The 24,511-nt window shown below is 43.0% G+C and overlaps 1 protein-coding gene across 1 annotated transcript in view; it reads left to right on the top strand.

Moving 5' to 3' along the window:
- ACMSD (aminocarboxymuconate semialdehyde decarboxylase) overlaps window positions 1–24,511 on the top strand; it is a 646,933-nt gene that overhangs the window by 272,343 nt on the left and 350,079 nt on the right. Inside the window, exon 3 of the mRNA XM_085645777.1 lies at window positions 10,632–10,728. Within this exon, the coding sequence (XP_085501903.1) occupies window positions 10,632–10,728 (97 nt within the window). The remainder of the gene's footprint in view (window positions 1–10,631; window positions 10,729–24,511) is intronic.

Here is a 24,511-nt window from a genome sequence, read left to right as displayed (position 1 = left end):
ACCAGTATCTGTAAAATATACCACAGAGACCACTCAGACTGATTGCCTACTAATCTTCCACATGTGACCTTGCCACAATTTTAATTTGTGGGGAACTGAGTACTCTTGTCCTGTTAGACCTTCTTATATTTGCCGCTTAAAGTGAATATTATTTCATTCTTTTTAATGCATGCCCATTGTGGCTATTCTCTTATGTCAGACAGATCAATGTCTTTCTGCAGGTCCTCAGATAGTTATTATTGTCCAACGTCGCAGCAATCACATGATAGTGACACAGAATCTCACTAGCTCCATCCATGATGCCTGAAATCATGTTAGACATCATTGTGAGGGAAATATCCACTACAAGAGTATTAGTTGGACTGATGCAAGAAAAAAACGCTGCAGACTTCAAAGGTCTCAAGTACATACATTTGGGCTCTGCTTATTTCCAAAGTTTTTCGAATTCTCCAAGAAAAAAAACTTTAAAGATCTGTAGGAAGGGATAGATAAGTCATCCGACTAGGGCCAAGAACTATGACATCTGCACAGTCTCAAAGAGGAGCTGGAGGAAAAGATCTTCTTTTATGGCATTGCTGAAAAAGATGAAAACAATTATACCTCGGCCGCTATAGAAAATGTTAATACTCATCTACGGGGCGTAGTCTTCTCCACCCAGATTGGGTTTCAGAGGCTCCCTAGTAGCAGATTCCAAAGCCTTATAGGTTTTGGAATCTGCTAATATGATAATAGATTGTTGCTTGTTTTCAGAGGGATCAACAGCTCATATTGTTCGTTCCGACCATCAGAAGAAAGGACCACCTTTAATATTAAAGTTAGGCAATACACGTGGCAGACATTTACCTTGCCACTGACTAGATGAGCGAAAGATTTCTATTGCTCTGCCTCAAGTTCAGGAACTTGGTTATCATGTTTGGACTCCTGGAACCCGCTACAATCAACATACATGTTGATGGTGAGATGAAAATTAATTAACAGATCCAGGACATCTGAAACTTTACTTGGATGCCAACAAGGATTCTTAAATTAAATTTATCACAGAGAACCATATGCTTAGACAGCCAAGCGGCCAAAAGAATGCAAACCCAAGTCGTTATGACCACACAAATGACGTATCCACTGACAAGACCGTCCATTGCAATCATGATAGGGAAGATCATGACCAAGTACCTGAGACTGAGCCTAGAGGCAAAAACAAATCTCAGTCCCACTTGTAAATTAATAATTCTACAGCTTCTATCCCCTCCAGCTAACCTAGACCCTGGCTTTCTTAGACATGACACTCCACCTGCACTTTTCTGCCCTATTACTTGCTTACCATTCTGGCCTTAGGAGTGAGGAAGCCTACCATCTGTATGCTTTTGCAAAGCCCCATTCTGTACTGCAAGTGTGATGTTCCGCCCATTGTGTGCTTTACAAGAACTCCCATGATCTCAATATATAATGGATGACAGGCTCTTTTTCACCTTGCCATGGAATGTACATCTGTTCCTGCTGTAAAATGCAGATGGCAAGCCTGTATGTGAATAAATCCTGTTGTAGGCATCAGCAACCAACTGGTGTCCAGCTATACGTCCTCTGGATGTGTCCATTTCTAGCTCTGTACTGTATCTCAATATGACATACAATTTCTGCATGCAGTAGCAATAGTTTACAGCTTTCAGCCAGGCAAGCCTCCACCATGATGTCTCAGATGTTATCCAATGCAGGATATTAGGGGAATGCCTCCAGATGCAGGTTGTGGCAGATATTTCTGAGCAGGTTCTGGGAACCGGCCAACCCAGGGAAATACGCTAAAATTGGAGGGAGCACATTGCCTCTCATTCAAGCACAGTTCACCCCATTGCATTCTGGTAAATGCGGTATGCTTACTTCAAAGGTGCTGTGAGTTTTTCACCAAAGTGCAGGTAGTGCTATTATCTCTAGACATGTCTTTCCAGGATTAGCCCTTCAACAGTAAGGAGCAGAAGTAGTAGAGAGAAGAGAAAAGCCATCTAGGGTTGCTGAAATGCTGTCAAATCCTTCAAAGGTCACAGTATCACTCCACAGGCACAGAGATGCATCCCATGTGAGCTTGTCAGCTCGTTGGCTCAAGGGAGCCTTTTAAATGCAGGGGGGGGGCGGGGGAGGGGGGATTTGTCCTGGTAGAATTTCATATACAGGGACATATTTTAGCAGCACTGACAATGTATGCTGACAGCAACCTGGAGGTTGTGAGTGGGCTTCTTATTCTGTCTTCTATCTGGGCCCAAAATAAAGGCCTCATTTAAAGGGCCATCAGCCCTCCTTTTGTTCGAGTATCATTCTGGATGGGAGCTATTATGCACCTAACACCTAGTCTCCACGGTAATGGAAGGAAACAAAGACACACGTTTGCTATCACTTTACACAAACTTAAGAGAAACTATGATTTTAAGGCAGGTTCTTTAACTTTGTTCCACCTCCCTATGTAAGGTGCGCTTGCGTTGTAAAATGTCAGATGTATCTGCGTGTCTGAGTAGTTGCAAAAATAATGATTTAAATGGCACTTACCAGTGTGTATAAAAAAAGAATTCTAGGGCTACCTATACAAGTGTAGAGTGCAAGAGTGCTTAACATCACACACAGAGAGACAATAAATCATACAAATGTGCAAATCAATGTACAGGAAATGTTACATAAAACAAGTAGGGTTATAAGGTGTAGGAGCCACAAATCGTCCATACTTGTAGACATTATATGTTGAGTACATAGTTGGGAGAATAACAAAGTCAGGATTTAAAACACAATGCAGTGGTTGGGGTTTTTGTACTAACAAGACTTTATCACTATTCCAAAGAACCCTTTTTTGCAAACTTAGAATGATAACAAATAGGAAAAAAACAATATGGGTCTAAACCCATGATTTGCAGCCACATGCAGCTCTTTGATGCCAGTTAATAGAACACTGTGTCATATTAGAAGGATTGCAACTTATGACCTGGAAGTAACAAAAGGATCTCTGAGTCAAAAGCAGTAACTAACTTACCTATCTACATAAAATACAAATCTGTGATCTGCTTGCTACATGATGAACCTTGCAGCAGGCACATTAACCATATATGCTACTTTATTAATCAAAACTTTGGCTAGACAAAACATAGGGGCTCATTAGGAGTGTTTTGACCAGCCGCCACACATGCGGCGGTCCCGCAGCGCGAATTAGGATGCGACCGCCACCATGGCAGTCGCATTCTGACAGCAGCACCTGCCGCGATGTTAAAATCGCATGTCTGGCATTTCCCTGCACCACATGGTAGGCACCACACGGTGCCTGCCACTTGGTGCAGCGAAACACAGGGGGGTACTATAGGTACCCCCCAAGTGCACCCCACCTCCCCCGCAATGGGCTCCCAAACACAATCCCCCCAGCCTTTCTGCCGCCATGGAAAGGCCTTTATAATCCCAAATCCCAATATGGTGGACGGTGCCTGCCAGGCACCGCCATCATATTAGTGGCCCTGCACCGCTCACCAGCCAATCGTTATGATTGCCACCAGCGGAAAAGCAGCGGACGGACTTTGTGTCCGCTGCGATACCCACCGGCATCCTAATATGGAGGTGAGTAAATCTCATTGTAATGGGGGAATGATCGCCACCGCCGGCCTAGCGGTGGCGATCGTTCTGCCATCGTCATGAGCCCCATGGATCTCTCCAGCAAGTGCATTAACCACCAGAGTTAGCTCATCATTATTATTATCCCCTAAATTTTGCTAAGCGCACAAAGATCTATGTAGCAGATGCCTTAACCCATAAGATATTTTAAAATTGAGACTCTTTGTGACCAATTATTTAAACTGAGCAGATTTACAGTCACAGTTGTCCTTGTTGCAAATTTCTTTGTGACAAATTTAAAAAAAATGTGTATACCTTGACTGTCTGGCTCCTTTCTTATTGCGCCTCGTGACGCCTCCCTCTTTGATCTGCCACACCTTGACCCCCAATTTATGAGTTTCCAGAGTATTTATTTCCAATCCCAACACTAATCACATCACTTTTGTTGTCATATTAACATGGTAGTTTCTTTATGTTGCTTTATTGCATCTGTGTTTTTGAGTTCAACACTGTATGTCATCTGAAATTTTAAATTAAAAGATGCATGAATGCCTTACAAAGTAAATTCAATGCAATGTGGCTATATTAATGTCCTTTGTTTCTCCTATTTTTGAATTATGCATTTGTGTGTTTATTATGATTGCTACTGTAAACGTTCTCTGTTCTACGTCTAGACTGTGGAAAATGAGTATTTCTAACTTTGTATACAAGTAATAAAATGAGAAGTCTTTTCTAATCAAAGTAATCTTTATTTCGGTCATAGACCATAAAAGATAATCATTCCTAAAAACATACAATGTTAAAAAATAAATATTATAATACATAAAAAAAAAGGTACATTACAATAAAGATTACATTTGTTCATAAACAGTTCATTAAGACAATAAAAAGCTAATAGGTTAAAATGATTATAAAGGCAATGGTGGCCTAAAATTTGATGGCTATTTAGGTAGACTTAAGAGTTAGACAGAAGATCTCCTTCGCCATACTGCATGCCAATAGTGTGATACCGAGAAGACTATGGGTAGTGATGTATCCGTCTTCAAAATTCTGTAGGCTGCCTTACAGTGAGTGGTACCCAAATTCCTACACAGTTGAAGGAGCCAACGTTTTCTGATTAGTTTATATGTGGGGCAAAAAAACAAAACATGTAAATCAGTTTCACTTGAGGCTCCACAGGTTGGGCAATCAGAAGGGTTATCCAGCAACCATTTCACTGAAAAAGCTCTCAGGGGCAGTGTTCCGTATCTGAATTGCATATACAACTTTCTAGAGACATTTGGCTCAATCAAATCTAGGACAGGTTCTATTTTGAACTCCTCCTTTATGTCGAAAAAGGACGTGGTCAATACGCCTAGCTTTTTGTTGGTTAGCATCATATTTTTGTTTTTTGCCCAGAATGTGTCAACCAGTTCTGCTCTAGAAAGATTTAGGGCAGTTATCTCAGGGTAATACCACAAAGTAGAGAATCCCAATCTAATAAGTTCCTTTTTAATGTATACTAGCCACGATATATTGGCTAGACCAGAAAGGGCCATTAGTGATTTTAAATCGTTTTCATAATTCTCTAACTCTGGTGTTGCCCACAGCCTGCGCCAATATACTAGTGGCCTTAGAGCAATTTCGTCTTGAATGGATCTGACTCCCAGGTCCATTCTAAGTGGGTTGAGTGGTGTACTGGGCGGTAGGGTCAATAAAGACCTTAAAAACGAATTCTCGGATCAGCCAATGTCTCCGGTTGGGCAATGCCCCCAAAGTTCAACCCCATAGAAGGCTGCACCCCGTGCTTGCGCTTTATAGATCTCAATAATGGGTGCTATGGGTTTGGAAGTAGATGCACTATGCATTTTGAGGATCCCACCGCAGGTCTGAGTGAGTCGCAATTTGGCTTTTGCTAGCTGAGAACCCCATTCCATCCTATCTGAAAGTGTGACTCCAAGATATTCGAACACTGTTACCCTGTCCAATATAGAACCATTAAGAGAAGGATTAGGGCCGCTTTTTTTAGGAGGGTTACATACCATGAATTTTGTTTTCAATGTATTAACCTCAAGCCCTCTAAGGGAACAGAATTCAGAAAAACTATCAAGGGCACGCTGAATCCCCATAGGAGATTTTGAGACTAACAAAGTGTCGTCAGCAAACATTAGGGCCACCACCTTCTCGTTGTTGAGTTTAGGGGCGTCAATATCCTTGACACCCCTCAGCTGGGCCACCAATGCGTTAGTATAAAGGGAGAATAAGGTTGGGGCCAGCACACATCCCTGTCTGACTCCATGGTTAACAGGGAACTTTGGTGTCAAATTTCCTCTCTTACCGCACCTTACTTGGGCAAAATTGTCTTTATGAAGCCGTTTTATAATCCCGAGTAGACAGGCAGGCATCCCCATCTCAGCCAAAACCGCCCAAAGAGTCTGTCGAGGTACTAAGTCAAAGGCTGCCTTGAGATCAACGAAGATAAGGTAGAGACTGCCACCCTCTACCCTCATGGTTTTCCAATAGAGAAGTTGTAAACGAAAAAGTTGGTCAACCGTGGACGTCTTTTCTCTAAAGCCAGCCTGGTATGGGGTCAATATTGATTTTTATTCCATCAAGGATTGGACCCGGTCTAAGATGACGCGTGCAAAGAGCTTCTGACTAGCGTCGATTAAACTTATCGGGCGGTAATTATTTGGCATGAGTGGGGAGCCCTTCTTGAAAACCGGGACTATTTCAGCACCTGCCCAAGTGTTGGGAATAGGTGCACCATGGAGTACAACATTAAAAAGGGAACAAAGATAGGGGATCCAAACCGCAGGTTGGTGCTTGCATAGGTCCCCGGGAATTTTGTCCAGGCCCGGCGCCTTTCCTACTGGGAGCCTATTTACAGCCTTTTCTACTTCCTGTAGGGTTATGGTATCGGTGGATTCGTCACTGGGATCAGAAAAAGGTAAGGGCTCAGTGGCCAAGGCAAGAGGAGCGTATAGACTCTGGTAGTGTTCGATCCATTGGCTCGGTGCGATGTTAGGTTCATCAGCCACTAGGCCCTCCTTTGTATCTGATCGAATGATTGCCCAAAATTCCCTCATATCTTTATTAATAAGTGCTCTTTTAATATTGTCCCATTTGTTGTTTTCCCAGTTCTGCTTGGCCACTTTTACAGTCTGTTTATATTCGGTTCTCCTCAAAGCCACCTTAGTCCTATTACCGGATTTTAATGAGCCCAGGAGGGCTAGTTTAGCCCCCCTACATTCAGTATTAAACCAGGAGAGGGCCTTCAGGGTTTTTTTTGTCTTAGATACAATTGGGTTCAGAAGATCGCCCAATGTAGTAACCAAATCTGTGTGAATTTGGAGTAGTTGATTTTCCCAGTTATCACTGGCCTGGGCTGAAATGTAACATACTTGTACAAGGGCTTTATATGTAGCCAGATAAACAAAACTGATTTTTTCCGGGGATTTAAGGATTAGTGGCCACTTCAATCGTCTTCTGTCTCCAGATAAGAGTAGGGGTCTATAGTTGTTCCCACTATTTTGTGTAGGGCTATACTCCATCACTAGGGTTAGGTCGAGGATCAAAGCATTGTGATCACTGTCGTGGCGATGGTGAATCACAAAATCCTTAATCCTAGACCATGCTTTGGCCTCTACCAGAATATAATCGATACATGAAGTCTGTCCAGGTCGATTAAAAGTGTGGGACCCCTCTAGATCAGACAGGGTACGCCCATTGCTGGCTCTCAGCGAATTGGCGAGTGTTAAGGAGTTTATTTGCAAGGCCAGAGGTGTCCTTGCCTTAATAGGTGGGATTTGGAGAGCCGGTATAGACCACTGTTCATCTTCCTCTCTGGTAATGGAGTCGGTGAGCCCCGGTAAGGGCTCAAACTGGCAGTTGAAATCACCGGCAATAATCAGTGTACCCTTGTCTACTACTGTTTGGATAAAATTATCCAAAATTTCTAATGTGGGTGATTCACTACCTGACTTGGTGGGACGAGAGTAAACATTAACCAGAATAAGACTAGACCCTGAGGGGAATGTGAGTATTATGCATTGCAAGTCAATGCTAGATGTAGCAATTTCAGAAATTACACATCCCAAATGTGACCCTATCAAAATAGACAGCCCCCCAAATGGTCTTCCCCTAGGGCCTACAAGGGCTAGGCTGTTAACTGCAAGGAAGCCCTTTTTTATAAAATCTTCTTTTGCCCAAGTCTCCTGTAGCAAACAGATATCGTGCTGGTTAATAAAAAAATTCCAGTCGGGGCAAGGAAGTTTATTTACTATACCAGCAACATTCCAAGATAATATTTTTAGATGATTATTTGGAAGAGTATTCTTACTTTCTGGTTGCAACACCGGAGACGAGGGAGAGGAAGAATGGAAAGCCACCTCAATAGATGTAACATTACGAGGCTGGGAATCAATGGGGGCAAGAATGTTTTGGAAAACGGTGTATGAAGAGGAAGGAATCGGACTTGCTATGATGTCCCTGTGTACAAGATTTACCTGTATTGGAATGATTCCTGTCACCTGGGCACCCATAAACCCAGGGCCAGGATTAGTCAAGATGTTACTATCAGTAAACAGGGAACACAATGGAACCTTTTTATCTAATGTTAAATCGGACGGGGCATCCAGTCAATCAACGTCCTCTAACGGGGCAAATCGATTGTACACAGGGATTCTGAACGATGGATTATTCTGGTTAAATCTCTGTGGAAGATTTTGGGGTAACCCGATATCTGTCGTAGTGAGGCCAACTCGGTGAGGAACAGGGGCCCAAGTTAATTGAGGGTAGAAAAATTCGAGGGGGGACACATTAATTGAGGCTTGATGGCCTAAAGATAATGTGGGTTGAGCAAGAATTTTTTGATTAATCTGCGGGTGCTTAAAATTAATAACCACACAATCCCCCCTCAGACTCTTTTTCGTCGGTCCTAACCATGCAACCCTTCTCACCATTAGAATATCATTGGCCATCTCATATGGGAATTGCTTATGTCTGGCCAACCAGAAAAGAACTTTATTTCGTAGGTCTAGGTGGTTTTCCTTAATGCCTTCCTTAAGTTCCGGAACACCGGTCAATACGGTCACATAGGGGGACGCCGCTGGGGGAAGATTAATTATGGGCAAATTTTTAGTAGTAAACTCGTTATTGTTATCCAGGGAGTTATTACGAATCAAGGTGGATGTGGCTATAGTCTCACTACTATTAGTGCTCCGTGCTTGGGGGATAGAGTTATTTTGGCTTAGATCCTGTACATGAAAAGCATGAGAAGAAGGCCTTCTAATCCCATTATTTATCGGGGATTGCTCTATAACAGTGCAGACTTTGGTTGCCTTATCACACCCAATTTCACGGTGAGCAGACACTAGACCTGGTGTTGGAATCTGACCTATAGACAGCCCATCATTATGATCATTGGATGTACTAGCCATAGGTTTTTGGAGAGGAGCAGTATATATTTTCATAAAACTTTGGACTAATTTTAAAATAGGAGCCACTTCCTCTTTTATAATAGACCTACACTGGTCAACAATATCGGTCACCACAACATGTAGCCAAGATGGATATAGTATATCCTGTGAGGAAGTTGGTGGTGGGGTAATGACAGGACTTTTGGTACTAGTGAGTATGGTTCCCTTTGGCGGGCTCCCCTTAGTTTTCCTACACTTTTTACCATCCCTTGTACCTTTCCTCTTTCCCCTACTTTTGGTGGGTATGGGAATAGAGCCCTCACTATCCATAGGTGTTACTGTAGAGTTTTGGGTAGTTACAGCCGGATAAGAACAGTTCGGGCTAGTATGTAGTTCAGAAGAGTCTAAGTCAATTTGGTGGTCCAATGACCCCATAGGTGGAAGGTCAGGGGTTAAAGAAAGACGGCGCTCAGTCAATGCAATTTCTGTGGAGACTACACCAATAGCTTTCTGAAGCATTAGGTCTATTGCAGTTGGGAGTTTACCCTCATGTGCTTTTAATTTGGGTTGTTGGTGTTTGGTAGCACATGCACGAGCCCCTTGAACACATTTAGGAAGAGCAGGTTTAGACATTATGCAACAGTATTCAGATTGTCAGATATGAGCCCGCAGGGACACTAATACAGCCTACGGTAGTAGCCAAACAGTACCTTTGGTCCCCCGTAGAATGTTAGGGATGTGGCCCAGCCCAGCCTCTTCCTGTCACAGACGGCCACAGACGGCCCGCCCTCTGCCCGGGCTCAGCCCGGCGCCGCCCGCGCGCGTCCCGCGACGCGGAAGGAGCCTGGCCTTTTGAAGCGCCTCCGGGCGTGCTGGTGGGCGGAAGTGGGCAGGATTCGCAAAGCCTCACGGGAGCTGTAGTCTCCCCCGACTGCGGCCGATGCTGTAGTTTGGCGGCAGGGGAGACTGACAGCGTTGCCACCCCGTATCTAGTGCGCTGCGTTGGACCCAGGAACTGCTCGTGAGGTCAAGCCCCGTCCGCTGTGCTGCTGGTAAGTAAGAAGGTGCTGAAACCAAAGGAGAGGAAGCTGTGTGTGCTGCTGAAGCGGGGATGGAGTAACGGAGGGTGTGGGTTGGCCCAATGCAAAAAAATAAAAATAAAAGGCAAACACCATGAAGCAGACACGCGTCTTTTCTATTTTCAGAAAACATGGGTATTCATATATATTTGTTAGTAATTAATATCTTTTCTAATGCACTCTATAATAATAATGTTTATTTAAGTGTTTAGTCAATAAAAACCGTTACACTGAAATTAATTCATTGAGTATCGTGAACATAAACAATTTCTTTACTTTCACTCTAAAACATTGTCCTAGACCATTTTGTTAAGTTGTTTTCATATATAGGAGAATACATATAAAATCTTTAAAAAGTTGTTTGAAAACAAGTGTAAAAAACATTCATGTCTATGATGCGTTTCTATTAATACAGCGGCTTACTAATGCACTCTATAATCAAAAGCTGTGTTAGTTTTATATTATTTTACAATTTTGTAGGACTTCGATGATCCACACTAGGTATATGTCACAGGAATACATGAGATTCATGCTAAAAAGATGATAAATGTTTTTTCTTATTTACACCTTTCTTCCTTAGGGCGAAGCAAAGATGGTGAAGGATGGCAACGTCTTTAGAGTGGTGCAAGACAACTGCTGGGATCCAGAGGTTCGCATAAAAGAGATGGATCGGACAGGTCTGTGAAAGAAAAACCATTGAAGTTATATAGGAAAGGGTATATTCTCCCAAATTCCTGTGAAACGAAGGCAACATGTATAAATGTTTTTAGAATCTGATGTCCTTAGAGCGTGTATGTGTCTAGTGGCAAAAACAAAAATCATGTGTTGCCTTTGGAAGGTATTAGCTGGCAAACGTTTAACTGTGGAGCTTTAGTGTTCCAACTTGTCCACTAGTTTGTGTTATTCATAGATGCTTCATCATTGATTCCTATGGCCAGCACAGCTCTGGTTACCGGACAGGCTCAACCCCACTTTTGGAGGGAGCACTTTGATTGCAATCTTGACGACCTACATGATCTGGCAATAGTGAAGGACTCAATGAAGAAGCATGCCACATATTTTGTGTAGGTGAGAGTCCTATTTAAAAATTAAGAACTATTTTGTCTAGCAGGAGATTGGTAGAACAGGAGTAAATCCCTTCTGATAGGACCTTTCCTTAGTATCAGTGTCAATCCTTGGGTGGACTGAATTGTCCATCCAAAAAGTTTTCTCTTCCCCCCTGTAATGTTTGTGACTACAGGAAACGTCTGACCAAGCAGTTCTAGAGAGGACATGGAAGTGAGCTAAGGCCAGCCTTTAGCCTCGAACAGGGTGAGCCCTATCTTGGAATGATTTAACTGTCAGAAGCTATCACACATCCACTTTTTTCTTCAAGAAGTCTGTCTTGTAGCTTCAAGCTTCAGTTAGTTGGCCCATTTAATAATGGTTCTACATCCATTAATGGACGGCAAAGAAGGGTCTGATAATCTGAGAAGTGAGAGTAAGAGGTCAAATATTTGGGTGTCCTGTGCAGAAAGGTCATTGTTGAAAAGAGGAACTGCTAACAATCACTGAGGCTATGATAAGTACAATGGGGAAAGGAGTCTTGCAGTGGATATTTGATGTAAGCATGTGCAGTGATTACCAAGAAACCTAGCAGGATCATCCAGAGAGACTAATGATAAATAAAAGAGATATGTGCCGGTGATACTCAATTAAAGGCTCATTAACAAAATGTTGCCATGGTGGACTTTTGGAATGTGGTGAAAGTATTGATATTAAGGTAAGTTGGTTCAAGACAGACTTTTCTAGGACCTTAGAGGGGAATTGGACGATGAAGGCCGTGCCATGGTTGGCAGGTAAAGAAGGATGTGCCAGAGATTTTTTTGAGCTGGAGTATTTTAAGCACATGGAAAAGAGTAATTGCATTGACATTGAGACTGATTGAATAACCAGAAAATGTGCTGGCGAGAGTGCAGGACACACATAGGACTGACTATCTGAGAGCCAAAGAGGCCAAAGAGGCACAGAATGCATTGAATGATGCATAGAGAAAGATGAGTAATTCAAGTTAGGAAGTCTTTTGAATGGTTCGAGATAGAAGAAGGGATAAGGATCTGAATGAGGAAAACGTTTTTTTTTCAATTTAGATTTATATAATGTTTACATTGAGAAATCATAACACATTCAAGATCACACAATATACAAGAAAAATATCTACTTGAAATGAACAAGGGATATTTCACCTACCATGCAGGCCCTCAACTATTCTACACAGGCCACTAATACATGTTCAAAATGCTTAAAACATCATTAAGAAATTCATTAGCAGCACAACAAATTGCTAATCTCAAACTCTGTCAGTTTTTTATAACTGGATATATTGATTAATACATTTAGTTGCATCAGAGATCATAGACGGCTTTGGTCACCAATATGAGGGTACCTAATGACTTCTCTTCAATGCGATTGCATATATGTCAGCATTTGATTTCTACCTTTAATGTTGTGGGCCCTAATAACCAGCCACTCCTATGTTGTTTATTCCCTCAGAATCATAACCTGTATTGCGATGATACTGACTATTAAATTATGAGCCACTCTGTACCCTAGTTTAATGCAGTTCACAATAATCTTAGCATCTGCACAGAATGGCAGTAATGTTCTCTCTCTAAATCTTTGGTGTTAATATTCTCACCCTCTTCCTTTCCGTCCACCCCCATTCCACCAGCTGTTGCAGGGATTCTGCACAGGAACAGAACTATGCTTGGGACCATTGAACATCAGCATGTAGGGACTGAGCGCCATACCACCTCAGTATCTTTGAGCCCGATTCCGACTACCTATAGTGCCTCACAGCCCTCCTAACCTTTCCAGAGAAACAAGTGAGTTAGCACTCCAGAAAACAACACTCTCTATCATTTCAGGCATCACAGTAACAGAACACCCCCTTTCTCTCTCTCACTCATACTTGTCCAAATTAAGATAAACAAGAGACACAAACTAAGTTTATAATATTTATTTAAACTATTGTGCTCTAAGATGCAGTATTTGCACCACAATTAGAAAACAAATGCATACCAAAAATATCATTAGAATGGTTAACCAACCATATACCATAAAATGCCCTGTCACATTATAAAACAGATTAGCATAACCCCACCCTCCCTTTCTACTGAAGCTAAATGAACATTTATTAAAGATCTCTGGGATTAGTGGCTGACCCCATACCTTAGTGTACATAAGTGGATGTTCTGCATCTCGGCTGACGCAGCGCTCTTGACTCAGGAGCTTTACTCAGTGTGTCCTTTATTCAGAACCCTGTCCTCAGTTATATGGCAAGACGTGTGCTCACTAACAGCAGCAAACACAAGGAGATGATGGACAGAGTGCTGAAACTTTTCAGACACTCACCCCCAGTCACAGATCTGGGTTGAATCAATCATTGTTCTTTAGCTCACTTTGCCACCCCAGTTCAGACAGAGCCATATGCGAATCAGTCTTGACCCTGTTCCTCATGGGAACAGTCCAGCCTGAACTGCTAAGCCAGGTCTTCCCTTGACCAGACACAAGCATCCTGGGACCGGTTTCAGGGTAACTCCCCTCATCAGGCAGGCTAGCTTTAATCTAGTGGCAAAGTGAGCAAGGGACCCACGTCTGGGTATACCCTGTCAACTTAGTGCAAACAAAGCAAACAGAAGGAGATGATGGACGGAGTGCTGAAACTTTTGAGGCACTCACCCCCAGTCACAGCAGCATTCTCTTGTTACATCTAAGTGCTAGTGTATGACCAGAAAGAATAACAAGGGGTATTGTTTTTGACTTTTTCTAGTGTGTTCATACTAAATCCCAGGAAAAGAAAACAAATACTAAAACATGTGCAGGTTCTGTGTGAAAATACAATGTGGCACTAAGGGAAGCTTGTCATGTAGTAATGTGTGCAAAATAAAAGTGATCTACAACGTGCAGTTGGGCTAACATAGATACAATGACAATGGGCCATGCAAGAAGCACATGACACTGCATGCCACTTATGTAGATGTTAAAACAACAGAGGGGCAAGACCACATCTTGCCCTCACACCTTGCTCAGCTGGAAATCCTCTAGTGGACATGGTTCCATGAGCTATGGTCATACCAATGTGTTAGTATGTAATTTATACGGTGCATTGATTAGGCACTGTTTGGCACCCCAGAACTCCACCAAGAGCTGCAATCTTTGCTAAACATTTTTGTGAGAAGGTGGAGAGAATCCAATAACTGCACAAATCAGTAGCATTGCCCCATTAATTATAGTTTGCTGTGAGAGACTGGCCAGTGCTAGTGCATTCCATCTGCAGCATTCTGGCAGACAATTAAAATAAGGGCTAAGCATAACCAAAAAACTGCAGTTAGCCAAGTCATCTCTTTGCCCCATCTCATCTGAGGGGATCAGATTGACACTTTTACGTATCAGGAACCCTTGCTCCAGCAAGATTAGCAGAGAATGGTCTACTCAGTAGTAAGGCTCGTTTGGGAAGGGGGGAATTGTGAATGTTGTAGAGTTGGACACTAGGACCACGCTGCTGGCTTTAACGGAAGCTGACATATCTACAGCCTTGGGGAACATGTAGGTGGGGCCTGAGGGAGAGGTACAGGATATAACATCTGAGAATGGGAGAATACAGTTTGTAGAGATGCCCATGGCATGAAATAAAAGAGACTGTTCACCCCAGTCCCTGTTGTGTCATTCTTGGGCTGGAGGAATGGGGACACAACAGATGGCGATGAGGTAGTCTGACCACATGTGTGCCCAGCCGGCCCTGCTACGTACTAAAAGTGGCTGACTCTTCCATGTAGGACACATGCATCTGCAGCATGGACCGCAGCCTGCCAAAGTGCCACAAGAGCCTCCAAAGTGCAGCCCTACCACAGTAACTGCACCAAAATTGCCATGCTGCTGCACTGCACTGGATGAACCCTCTGTGGAGTACTGCGACCTAAGCAGCAGCCTCGCAATCACCGCAAAGAGCACTGCATGCTAGCCCCTACCAGATCAAGCTAGGTGAGCGACTCCACCACATAACACTACCCAGTCAGTTAAATCTACCAGTGGCCATCTTGGATTGGGCAGGTCACCTGAGACAGAAACCAACTAGTAGTAGCCCTTTTGGTTTGGGCATGTTAGCCCCATACAGTGGCCATCTTAAGCTGGGCCTCAGCCACCTGATAGTGGGAGACACACACCAAACTGCACACCCAGAAGCTTACTTCAGTGCTGCCACTTCAGGACTCTCTGTAGACTAACAATCATCATCTCTCATGATAGGAGAACCACATATGGTGCCCAAGCTTTCCTGAAACCGCCTGCCCCATTAGACATGACAAAAAAAAAACAACATCGGCAACAAGATGGTCCTCATGTATTCAAAATTTCAATGACTTCAGAGGGACACTAGAAGAACAAGATGATTCTAACGTGAACCGGTACCTCAGCAGGAGATGGCGTCAAGCCGACCCTGAAGAAAATTCCACAAAAGGACGCCACTATAATCAAAAAGGTGAAAAACGCACTTGCTGAGAAGCTCAACCCCGCTGCGAATGTAGACTATGAGAGATATGCTTTCAACAAAGCCTTCCAGCAACTAGGTAAAACAATGGACAAATTTGTGGAGCACCTCAAAGCTCTCCTGAGGTACTGCAACTTCAATGAATACAACAATGAATAAGCCATGTAAATCAGGATCACCGACGAATGCCAGACAGAAGCATTCTGAAGACGATTGCTCAGAGAATCTCACTCACTTGAAAAAATGCTTGCCACTGCACGCATGGAGGAACATGTTGAAAAACAAGCAACGGCAATGGAAGCAGGGAGGACTGACAAAAAGACTGTACTGACCATGCTGAGCAGTCACCAGACGCCCAAATTCAAATGCAAGCCCCCAGCTAGTGGGTCTGCATGAACATTTGACAGATGCGGCCTGTCCTACCCCCATGAAGGGATGTATGCAAAGGTTGTAGGAAGATAAAACACTTCAATTCTACCTGTCGAGCTCAGGATAGGTGAAAGACATCCAACCGCTGAAGTCCCAGGGAACAGCCGCCACCACAGGTCTGATGACAAAACAAGGCATCATGTGCAGAACATGGCATTATTACCCAGACGTCAACCATCCACATCATCCTCCACCTGTTGATCATGTCAACAACCAGTGACAGTGAAGAAGACAGCTATATCCCCTGATGATGTTGGCATGAGGTCAGGAGGACAAGAGGCTTACTGTCAAGCTCCTCATGGGAGGCACAGTAGCAGGCTTCATTGTTGATAGCGTTGCATGAATAAATGTTATAGGCATGCATGATCTAGTGAACCTACCAGACCACCCACATCTGACTGAAACTCAGAAGAAGATCTACTTGAGGAAAAATTGCTGAACTGCCTAGGGAAGTTTACCACAGTCCTCAAGAACAAAGAACGAGAAGAGACTGTCAAACCTGGGAGTGAATAATCACATCATACCATTTATAATTGACAGCAGGCGTATGCCAGGATTTGCATTGACATGCAACAGCCTAATAAAGCAATCAAGTAAGAACGCTACCCACACATTGCGTATATGGAGCTGTTGCAGGGATTCTGTTTCAAAACAGAACTGTGCCTGGTATCACAGAACAAATTCACACCTCTTCCGGGCCTAAAACAATCTGACATACAAATCTGCATGTTGGCTGCATCCAAACCCCCACACAGCTGAGGGTGATTTACAGAAGCTGTGAAACAGAGCAAGACATCCATTGAAGCAACCATTCATGTACTGCAAGCCAAACAACAGATGCATGTTTCCACAGCTTTGCCACAGCCGCAGAAATGGGCCTACTTTCCATCAACTACCACGCACAGGCCAGACATGAAATCAAAAAAACATTCCCTCAATCTCCACATCAAAGAGGAAATCTACCCTGTAGCACAAAAACTCAGATAAGTTGCATTCCATCTGCAAGAAGCAGTAGAGAAAGAATTCAAGATCCCCAATCGTAGTGGTGCCAAAGAAAGACAGATCGGGATATGTTAGGATTTGCTTGGACATGCAATAGCCTAATAAAGCAATCAAGCGAGAATGCCACCCACACATTGCGGATATGGAGCTGTTGCAGGGATTCTGTTTTGAAACAGAACTATGCCTGGGATCACAGAACGTCAGTATGTAGGGACTAAGTAACCTTACCACATTAAGTACCTGTTCCTGATTAGTTCATGGTGCCTTACCTGCCCTCCTGCCCTCCTAACCTTCTCAGAGTAACAGGTAAGTTGGCACCCCAGAACACAACACTCTAACCCCCTCAGGAAACTGTAGTAATGTTTCCTCACCTTTCGTTCTCTAATTCATGCATGTTCATAATAAAACAATGAAAGACACAAGGAAAGTTTACAACATTTATTGAAACTACCATGCTCTATAATTTAGCAACTATCCTGCATCTAGAAAACATATGCAGCTGATCAAGGGTATTAGCATTATCAATAAACTGTATACATTGAAAAGCCCTATCATGATGAATGATATATTGCCTAAGCCTAACCTCACTACTTGAGCACAATAATACATCAGTGATCTCTGTGATGATAGCCGAGCTCCATACCTGGCATTTACCGTTAGTTGGTCTGCATCTCAGATTTGCGGAGAGGTGGTGTGCTCGTCCCAGGACCTTTCCTCTGCTAGAAATTCTTTGCTTATATGATAGGAAATGCGAGGCTAAAAAACAGCAGTTGAGTCTCTCTATTATGTCCATGGGCTAGAATGTGTAAGTGACCGACCACAGAGAAATACAGGACATGATGTTGTTCAACCTTCTACGAAATGTTCAGGTTGAATCCCAGCAGAAGAGCTGAATAACAAAACATGTGCAGCCTATTTCTAACATAATAGTGTGGCACAAAAACAAATGAGTTACTTCATAACGTGTGCACAGCAGAAGCGGCCTACAACCTACAGTTAGGATAGCATAGGGAAGAACTACAGTGGGGCCTGTAGGGATCTCAAACCCTCCCTCCCCCTTTGGTCAGGACAGTAACGTCATGACTAACCCATTAATAAAGACTTAAGGCACAAGCTAAGCAAGTTCAAAGCATGTTATAAAAAAAGTGATTGAACATCGGATTGTCACTGATTATGTCACTTGAACTAATTTCAATACTTGCACTCACTTACTCACACAATCAGGCAACTGCACAAACTTACACTCACGCGCACACACGCACACACACATGCACACACGCACACACACACGGTACTATTATGGAAGAATAGAAAACGTGTGCATTTATGTGGACCTTTTAGACAGCTCACACTTGCTTTCTTGTTTCTGTGCAGTGAGAGCATCTTTGTGGCTATTTGTGCTTGCGCTCCTGCCATCAGTGCAGTGGTGTGAAGGACCCGGAGATTACAATGGAATGACCTTAGTTTGTACAATGTCTTTGTGATTGTCTCAATGAATCCTTGATCAGCCTGATGCTGCTGGAGCGTGTGCTGATGGGGCATTGTGTAATTTTAGGTAGGGTTTGAAGGATGCCTTGATATATGTTACCAGTTTTAAGCAGTTGGGTGTAAAGGTCTTCGTGATCAGATTAAGAATACAATGCACCATTTCTTTGCCCTGAATCTTTAGCTGGGTTGACTGAGTGGTCCTGTCTTCGGCCTTTGACCTAGTAAATAGAACAAAGTTATGGTCAATATTGATAGACATGGGGATGGACCGCTGTTTAGTCTATTTTTTAGCAAATCTCCATAAGGATCTTTATGCTAGGGTCAGAGTCAACCAAGATGGTAAATGCACAAAGCACTTTAACCCGTTCCCCGCTCATGACGGAACCACTCCGTCATGAGCCACGGGCGCCGTGTGCTCATGACGGAGTGGTTCCGTCATGCTGCGGCCGTTGGCGGCCGCTCCGCCCACGCGGCGCTAATTCCCCGCCTGTGCGGGCGATTAGCGCAGTGGGTGGAGTCATGACGGAACCACGCCGTCATGAGCACAGCTCACCCGTGACTCATGACGGCGTGGTTCCGTCATGAGCACAGCGGCGCCGTCAAGCTCCCAAACCCCCCCAGCGCTGCGGCGGAATTCGCGCCACAGCGAAGGGGTTAAAATTAACAAAGGGGTCCATCAGGGTTGTATTTTAGCCCCTCTGCTTTTTTTTATTATATATATAAATAATTTAATTTAAATTTCTCCCTTAGCACCGCCACTTTAAATATTCCACGTACAGGGGACAGGGTTATTCCAGCTCTACTATACGCGGATGATGCAGTTCTTTTGGCCCGCACTGCAGTTGGTCTGCAGAAACTTTTGGATTCCTTTGGATCTTTTATGCAATCCCTGGACCTCATTGTCAATAAAACCAAATCGCATATGATAACAATGGGGCAGAGGACAAAAAAAGGTAAAACTTTTTATTGTGAAGGAGTCGAGCTGTCAAGGGTCTCCTCTTTCCCCTATTTGGTAGTTTTATTTGATGAAAGAGGCTCCTGGATTCCCCAACTAAGGGCAAAAAAACTTGTTATGTCGAGGTCCATAGCTGCCATTCAAGGTTTTGCTTCCCGATTGGGAGCGAAGCCTGTTGAAGCCTTGCTTAAAATGTATGGCTCTAAAAGTATTGCAGTAGCATTGTATGGGTCTGCGATTTGGGGATATAAATCTGCAATGGTACTTCAGCAAGTTGAAAATAAATGTATGAGATATCTCCTGGCGGTCCCCAAATCTACCTCTACTTTTGCTATTCACCATGAGCTGGGCAGTGGCTTTGTTGAGGGTCAAATTGGCATGGGTCCTGTGATTTGTTGGCTAAATACATGGATTAATTCCGAACTGGGACTGAATAGAGAAATCCTGAGGGACTGCTTAGCGTTGGACAACGTGGGTAAAATCCAATGGGTACAATACGTCAAGTCAATGCTTGGAAAATTGGGGCGACCGGAACTGTTTGCTACTCCGGAAAAAATTGTGAAAGAGGATGTGGCATGGGTTAAAGCCCAATTTTTAAATATGTTGTCTGCCGAGAGAGAGGCACTGGAGATTGTCAAACCCACGGTGAGAGCACATTTGCTGTTAAAGACAGTCCCACGGATTGAGCCGTATTTGTTAATCGTTACAAAACCTTTTCATCGGCTTCTTCTAATCAAGTTCCGTTTTAATTTTATCCATTGTCTTTTAGCAGATGTGCAGGGCTGGAACAGGGTAAAAGACCTAGGTCCCTGTACATGTGATAATTTTTCTTTGCAGGAAACCATGCACTTTACAATGTTTTGTGAACATTTTAGCCCTATGAGGAGAAAGTTTTTAAGACCCATTTTTAGGGGGAATGGATTTGTGCAAGTTATACCAGTCCTGCTATATCTGCAGTTGCTAAACAACCCATGGGAGATTTTTAATGTTGCGAATTTCTTGGTGGCGGCAGTCAGACATAGGAAGAAACAAGGCTAAATATTTTAAAGTGCAGATTGATTTTATACTTAGATATAATTGCGTTTACTGCATGATTAATTGAACTATAAGTCATTTGTTTTTATTGGCATTATTTTATTGTTCGTATGCGGTATATTTTAAGGAACTCCAAATGTATAAATGTGTTGTTTAATTTGTTTTTTATGTACTGTTCACGGTGGTGTACTTTTATGGCTTTGGTTAGCCGAATAAAGTGGTTTGACTTGACTTGAGTGGTCATACAGATGTACAGTTGTTTATGGGAAGACAGAAGGAAGAGAAAAGGTAAAGAACCATTGTTTATTTAATGCCGAAATTAGGTTGGATTCGCTTTGTTTTTAACAATTCTCCACTTAGAGAACAGGAAGAATTGGGAGAGCCCTCTAATCTTTTTTGTGCACTCCCTTCATTTTTGGATATTGGTATGTATTTATTAACATTTTTCTGTTTTTTGGTGCCATTGCATGGTGCAATGGGCTTTGATTGTACCTTTTCTTTACTGTCTTAAGCATTTTAAAGTTGTAATGGCAGATAGCTGAACTCAAGCCGTCAGATTAGCTAATGGCTCCCTTGCATATTTGCACTGCATGGAGCTAGAGCGAACCATCACCCCCCTCTCACTTGCAGTGTGCGCGCAAAAGTAATCCTGCAGCTTTACCAATGGGAGGGTGGTGTATGCCTCAGCCCTTTCAAATACATCCTTGCTGAGATATCTTGTCAATGTCATTCACAGGGTTGTGGGTGAGACAGGTGACAGCTGTCTATCATGACAGCGCACATCTGTACATCTGTCACCCCTGAGAGGATGTAAACACATGACCAGGACCTGAGCAAGGAGCTGGTTGCAAGTCTGCCTGCAACACCGCAGAAGGACAGTTTTTGGATACGAAAAATGCTGGTGTGTGTGTATTTGCCTTAGGCATAGCCATGTGTCTCTATGCTTGAGTGAATGGATGGAAGTGAATGAATAAGTATCTGTATATAAACATATGGCATCAGTGAAGCATACTTTTAGGTTTGGGGGCATGTGCCTGCGATTTCCTGACAGCGTATGCCAAATGAAGCAAACTTCTCATGTATTAAACTCTGCCTCAGATCTGTTGGCTTTACAAGTGCTTGTTTGTTTTGACATTACTCAGGGTTTATCATTAGTTTTCCTAATGAAATTGGCCCAAGACAGTTGCAGTCCTGAATATCAAATACCAAAATATTGATCAACCAAAACATCGAGATCAAAATATTGTCTACAAAAATATTGTGAACTCCCCTGTTATAAACTCTTCATAATAGCATGAACAGGCTATTTAGAGGAAACATTTAGGGTCTCATTACGATGCATTTCGGACAGCAACCAACGGCTTCTCAGTTGCAGCATCTACACTTGCTCTCCAATCGACGCATTATGATGTGTGCGGTCAGAGGCAGCAGTAGGAGGTACCGACCAACACAATCCAACGGGTTCATGGAGCCCATCGGTCGGTCGGAAACTCCTCATAATCTCTTAAGGACTGCGTTTCCACCATCAGGATTATGATGTCTATTCCCAACAGCCTTCATATGTCGGCCTTTCCGACATAGAAAGGCTGTCGGAAAGTGAGTTTGGGGGCCCCTACAGGGCCCCCTCCCTGCCCTACCGCATATAACCCTGGAGGGCACCTATGGTGCCTCCTTAACATTCCTGCACGTGTGAAAGGCAGCATGACGGGCCTGCCACACGGTGCAGCGATGTTTAAAAACTTCCATTTTTCAATAGTAGCTTGTGCTGTGGGCAGTTTTGGCCCTCAGCACCAAGCTCCCATTAAATAATGTAAGTTTGCGACCTCACCATGTGCGATCGCGTTCTAATTGCAGGGTTGGAAAAGCCGACCTGAGGTAGGTCGGTTCCCAATCCGCAGCGATGTTGTTCCAAGGCAACTCCGACCGACATCGTAATTAGGGTCTTAATGTTAAGCATACAGAATTAACATTTAATCCTTATGCTTGTTGTGTTGTGCGTTAATCAAGTGAGTGCATTAGCCAGCCACATTAACACACTAATGAGTTCTTAGAATATTTGTTTTCAGCCTTAGAAGGGAAAGTAATTCAGGGAGCTTTTTCTTTGTGTTGAGGAGACTCTGGCTGTCATCCAAGGCCACTAAAACTGTGAAAGCCTAGGACTTCAGCCAATGTTTTGGAAAGTGCACTTTCAGAAACAGGTGCAGAATGAAGAGCTTCAGGACGAAGGGCATTGTATGATTCTGGACTTCTTCCATCAGTTTATCTCAATTAGGTTCAAGGTACAGGTACAGTACGAACATTGGAAAAGGGAAGGTAATGATAGGTCATTCTGTCTCGTTTGAAATGGACTGTGACCACGTCTGAATTTAAGAGGTCTCCATCGGTCAGAGAGCAAAATATACATTCCTAGGCACATAATATTGGCATGCTTTCATTCTGATTTTCTAAAAGCTGAAGATGTGATAATTGTGATTACATTCAAATCAGTCGCATGCGTGTAGATGTTCATTTTAGTCACGTGAAGTGAGTTTTGATCTCCTAAACTCGTAGTTTGTAAGCTAAAGGTGAGAGGTTTTAGTGCCGCACCGGATGCTGGGATACTGCAGGTGCCTATGGACTGATGCCAAAGCATGCCAGGAAAGCCTGCATCCTCTTTCGAAGCATCGTTTTAGCTCATATTTATCCTGATCAAATGTACATACATAATTCATAAAAATGACAGAAGATCTGCCTGTCTGCTTTCTCATTGTTAGAATAGCTGTCAAATGACAAACTATTATCTTGGGCTAAGAAATCAGGCCGAGGTGTTCCCTGTCCCCTAATACAGATCTTCAGAGTCATGGTTCAAAACAATATACTTTTAACTAAAATAACTAAAATATTGATTCCTATATAACGTCCAGCAAATATATCTAAAGTTAAAAAAGAGCTAATAAAAAATTACAGATCACAATAATATTGACTTTTAACACTAACATTAGTATTAATAAAAATATTGAGCACCAATATTTATTGTAAAAAATATGTGTAATGTACTTTAAAAATATTAAACATATTAAAGTAAAGAGAATTTTAAATGAATGAAAAATAATGGAGTAATAATTTAAAAACTATTAAATATTATATATATTTATATGGTGAATTCAATTTGAAAATATTCTTTATAAAGTATTTTTTCAGATGCTAAATAATAAACAATTATGAATTATTTAATATAAAAACCATACATTTACTAGAAAAATGAGAAGATTACTAAAAAATACCATTAAATAAAAAAAATACACTTCTTTTTTTATTATTAATAACATGAGAAAACGAAATAAGCAAAAATAGAAAACTACCTTTAACTACATTTTGATTTTTAATTAGTATACATATTTACATAAACGCATGGGGCCCGATTATGATGTTGTGCAGAAAGCCTCTGATCGACAGTCGGATTCTCCTAGACCGTGTCGGAACCCTTCCGCCCGACTCGGTCAGATCCAATCCGCTCGACGAATGTTCGCGGTCAAAAGGGAAACTGTTCGGTTATTCCGACTCGGCTCCGACTGGCGCTCGGAGAATCTGTGTCAGTCGGAGCCGAATCGTACAGCTCTACTGACTGCGTTTCCTTTCTAACTGAGCGATTATGATGTCAGATTCCAACAGCCTTTATGAGTCGGCCTACCCGACACGAAAAGGCTGTCGGAAACTGATTTTGGGGGCTCCTAGCAGGCCCCCCTTCATCCTGAGGTCCCCAGGTTTGGGGCCGAGGGGGTACCCAAGGGACCCCTCCTGTCAAATCATGCACTGTGCGGCAGGCACCATGGGGTGCCCGCGACAGGGTGCCAGGTTTTCCGTAACCACCCGTTTTACCCATAGGAGCCAGTGTTGTTGGTCGGAACGCCGACTCCGTAGAAATCAATGGGAGTCAGACCGAACGGTGTTTGAAAGCATCGTAATCGGTTGTGCAGGACCACCGACCGTGAGTCGGTCAGAATCGGGCGGAAAGTTTCAGCACGACATCGTAATCAGCCTCGTA

The sequence above is a fragment of the Triturus cristatus genome, chromosome 3_1 (genome assembly GCF_964204655.1).
Source record: "Triturus cristatus chromosome 3_1, aTriCri1.1, whole genome shotgun sequence".
Taxonomy (NCBI): Eukaryota; Metazoa; Chordata; class Amphibia; order Caudata; family Salamandridae; genus Triturus; species Triturus cristatus.
Note: the sequence above shows the minus strand (reverse complement) of the source record. Positions and strands in the feature narration are given on the sequence as shown.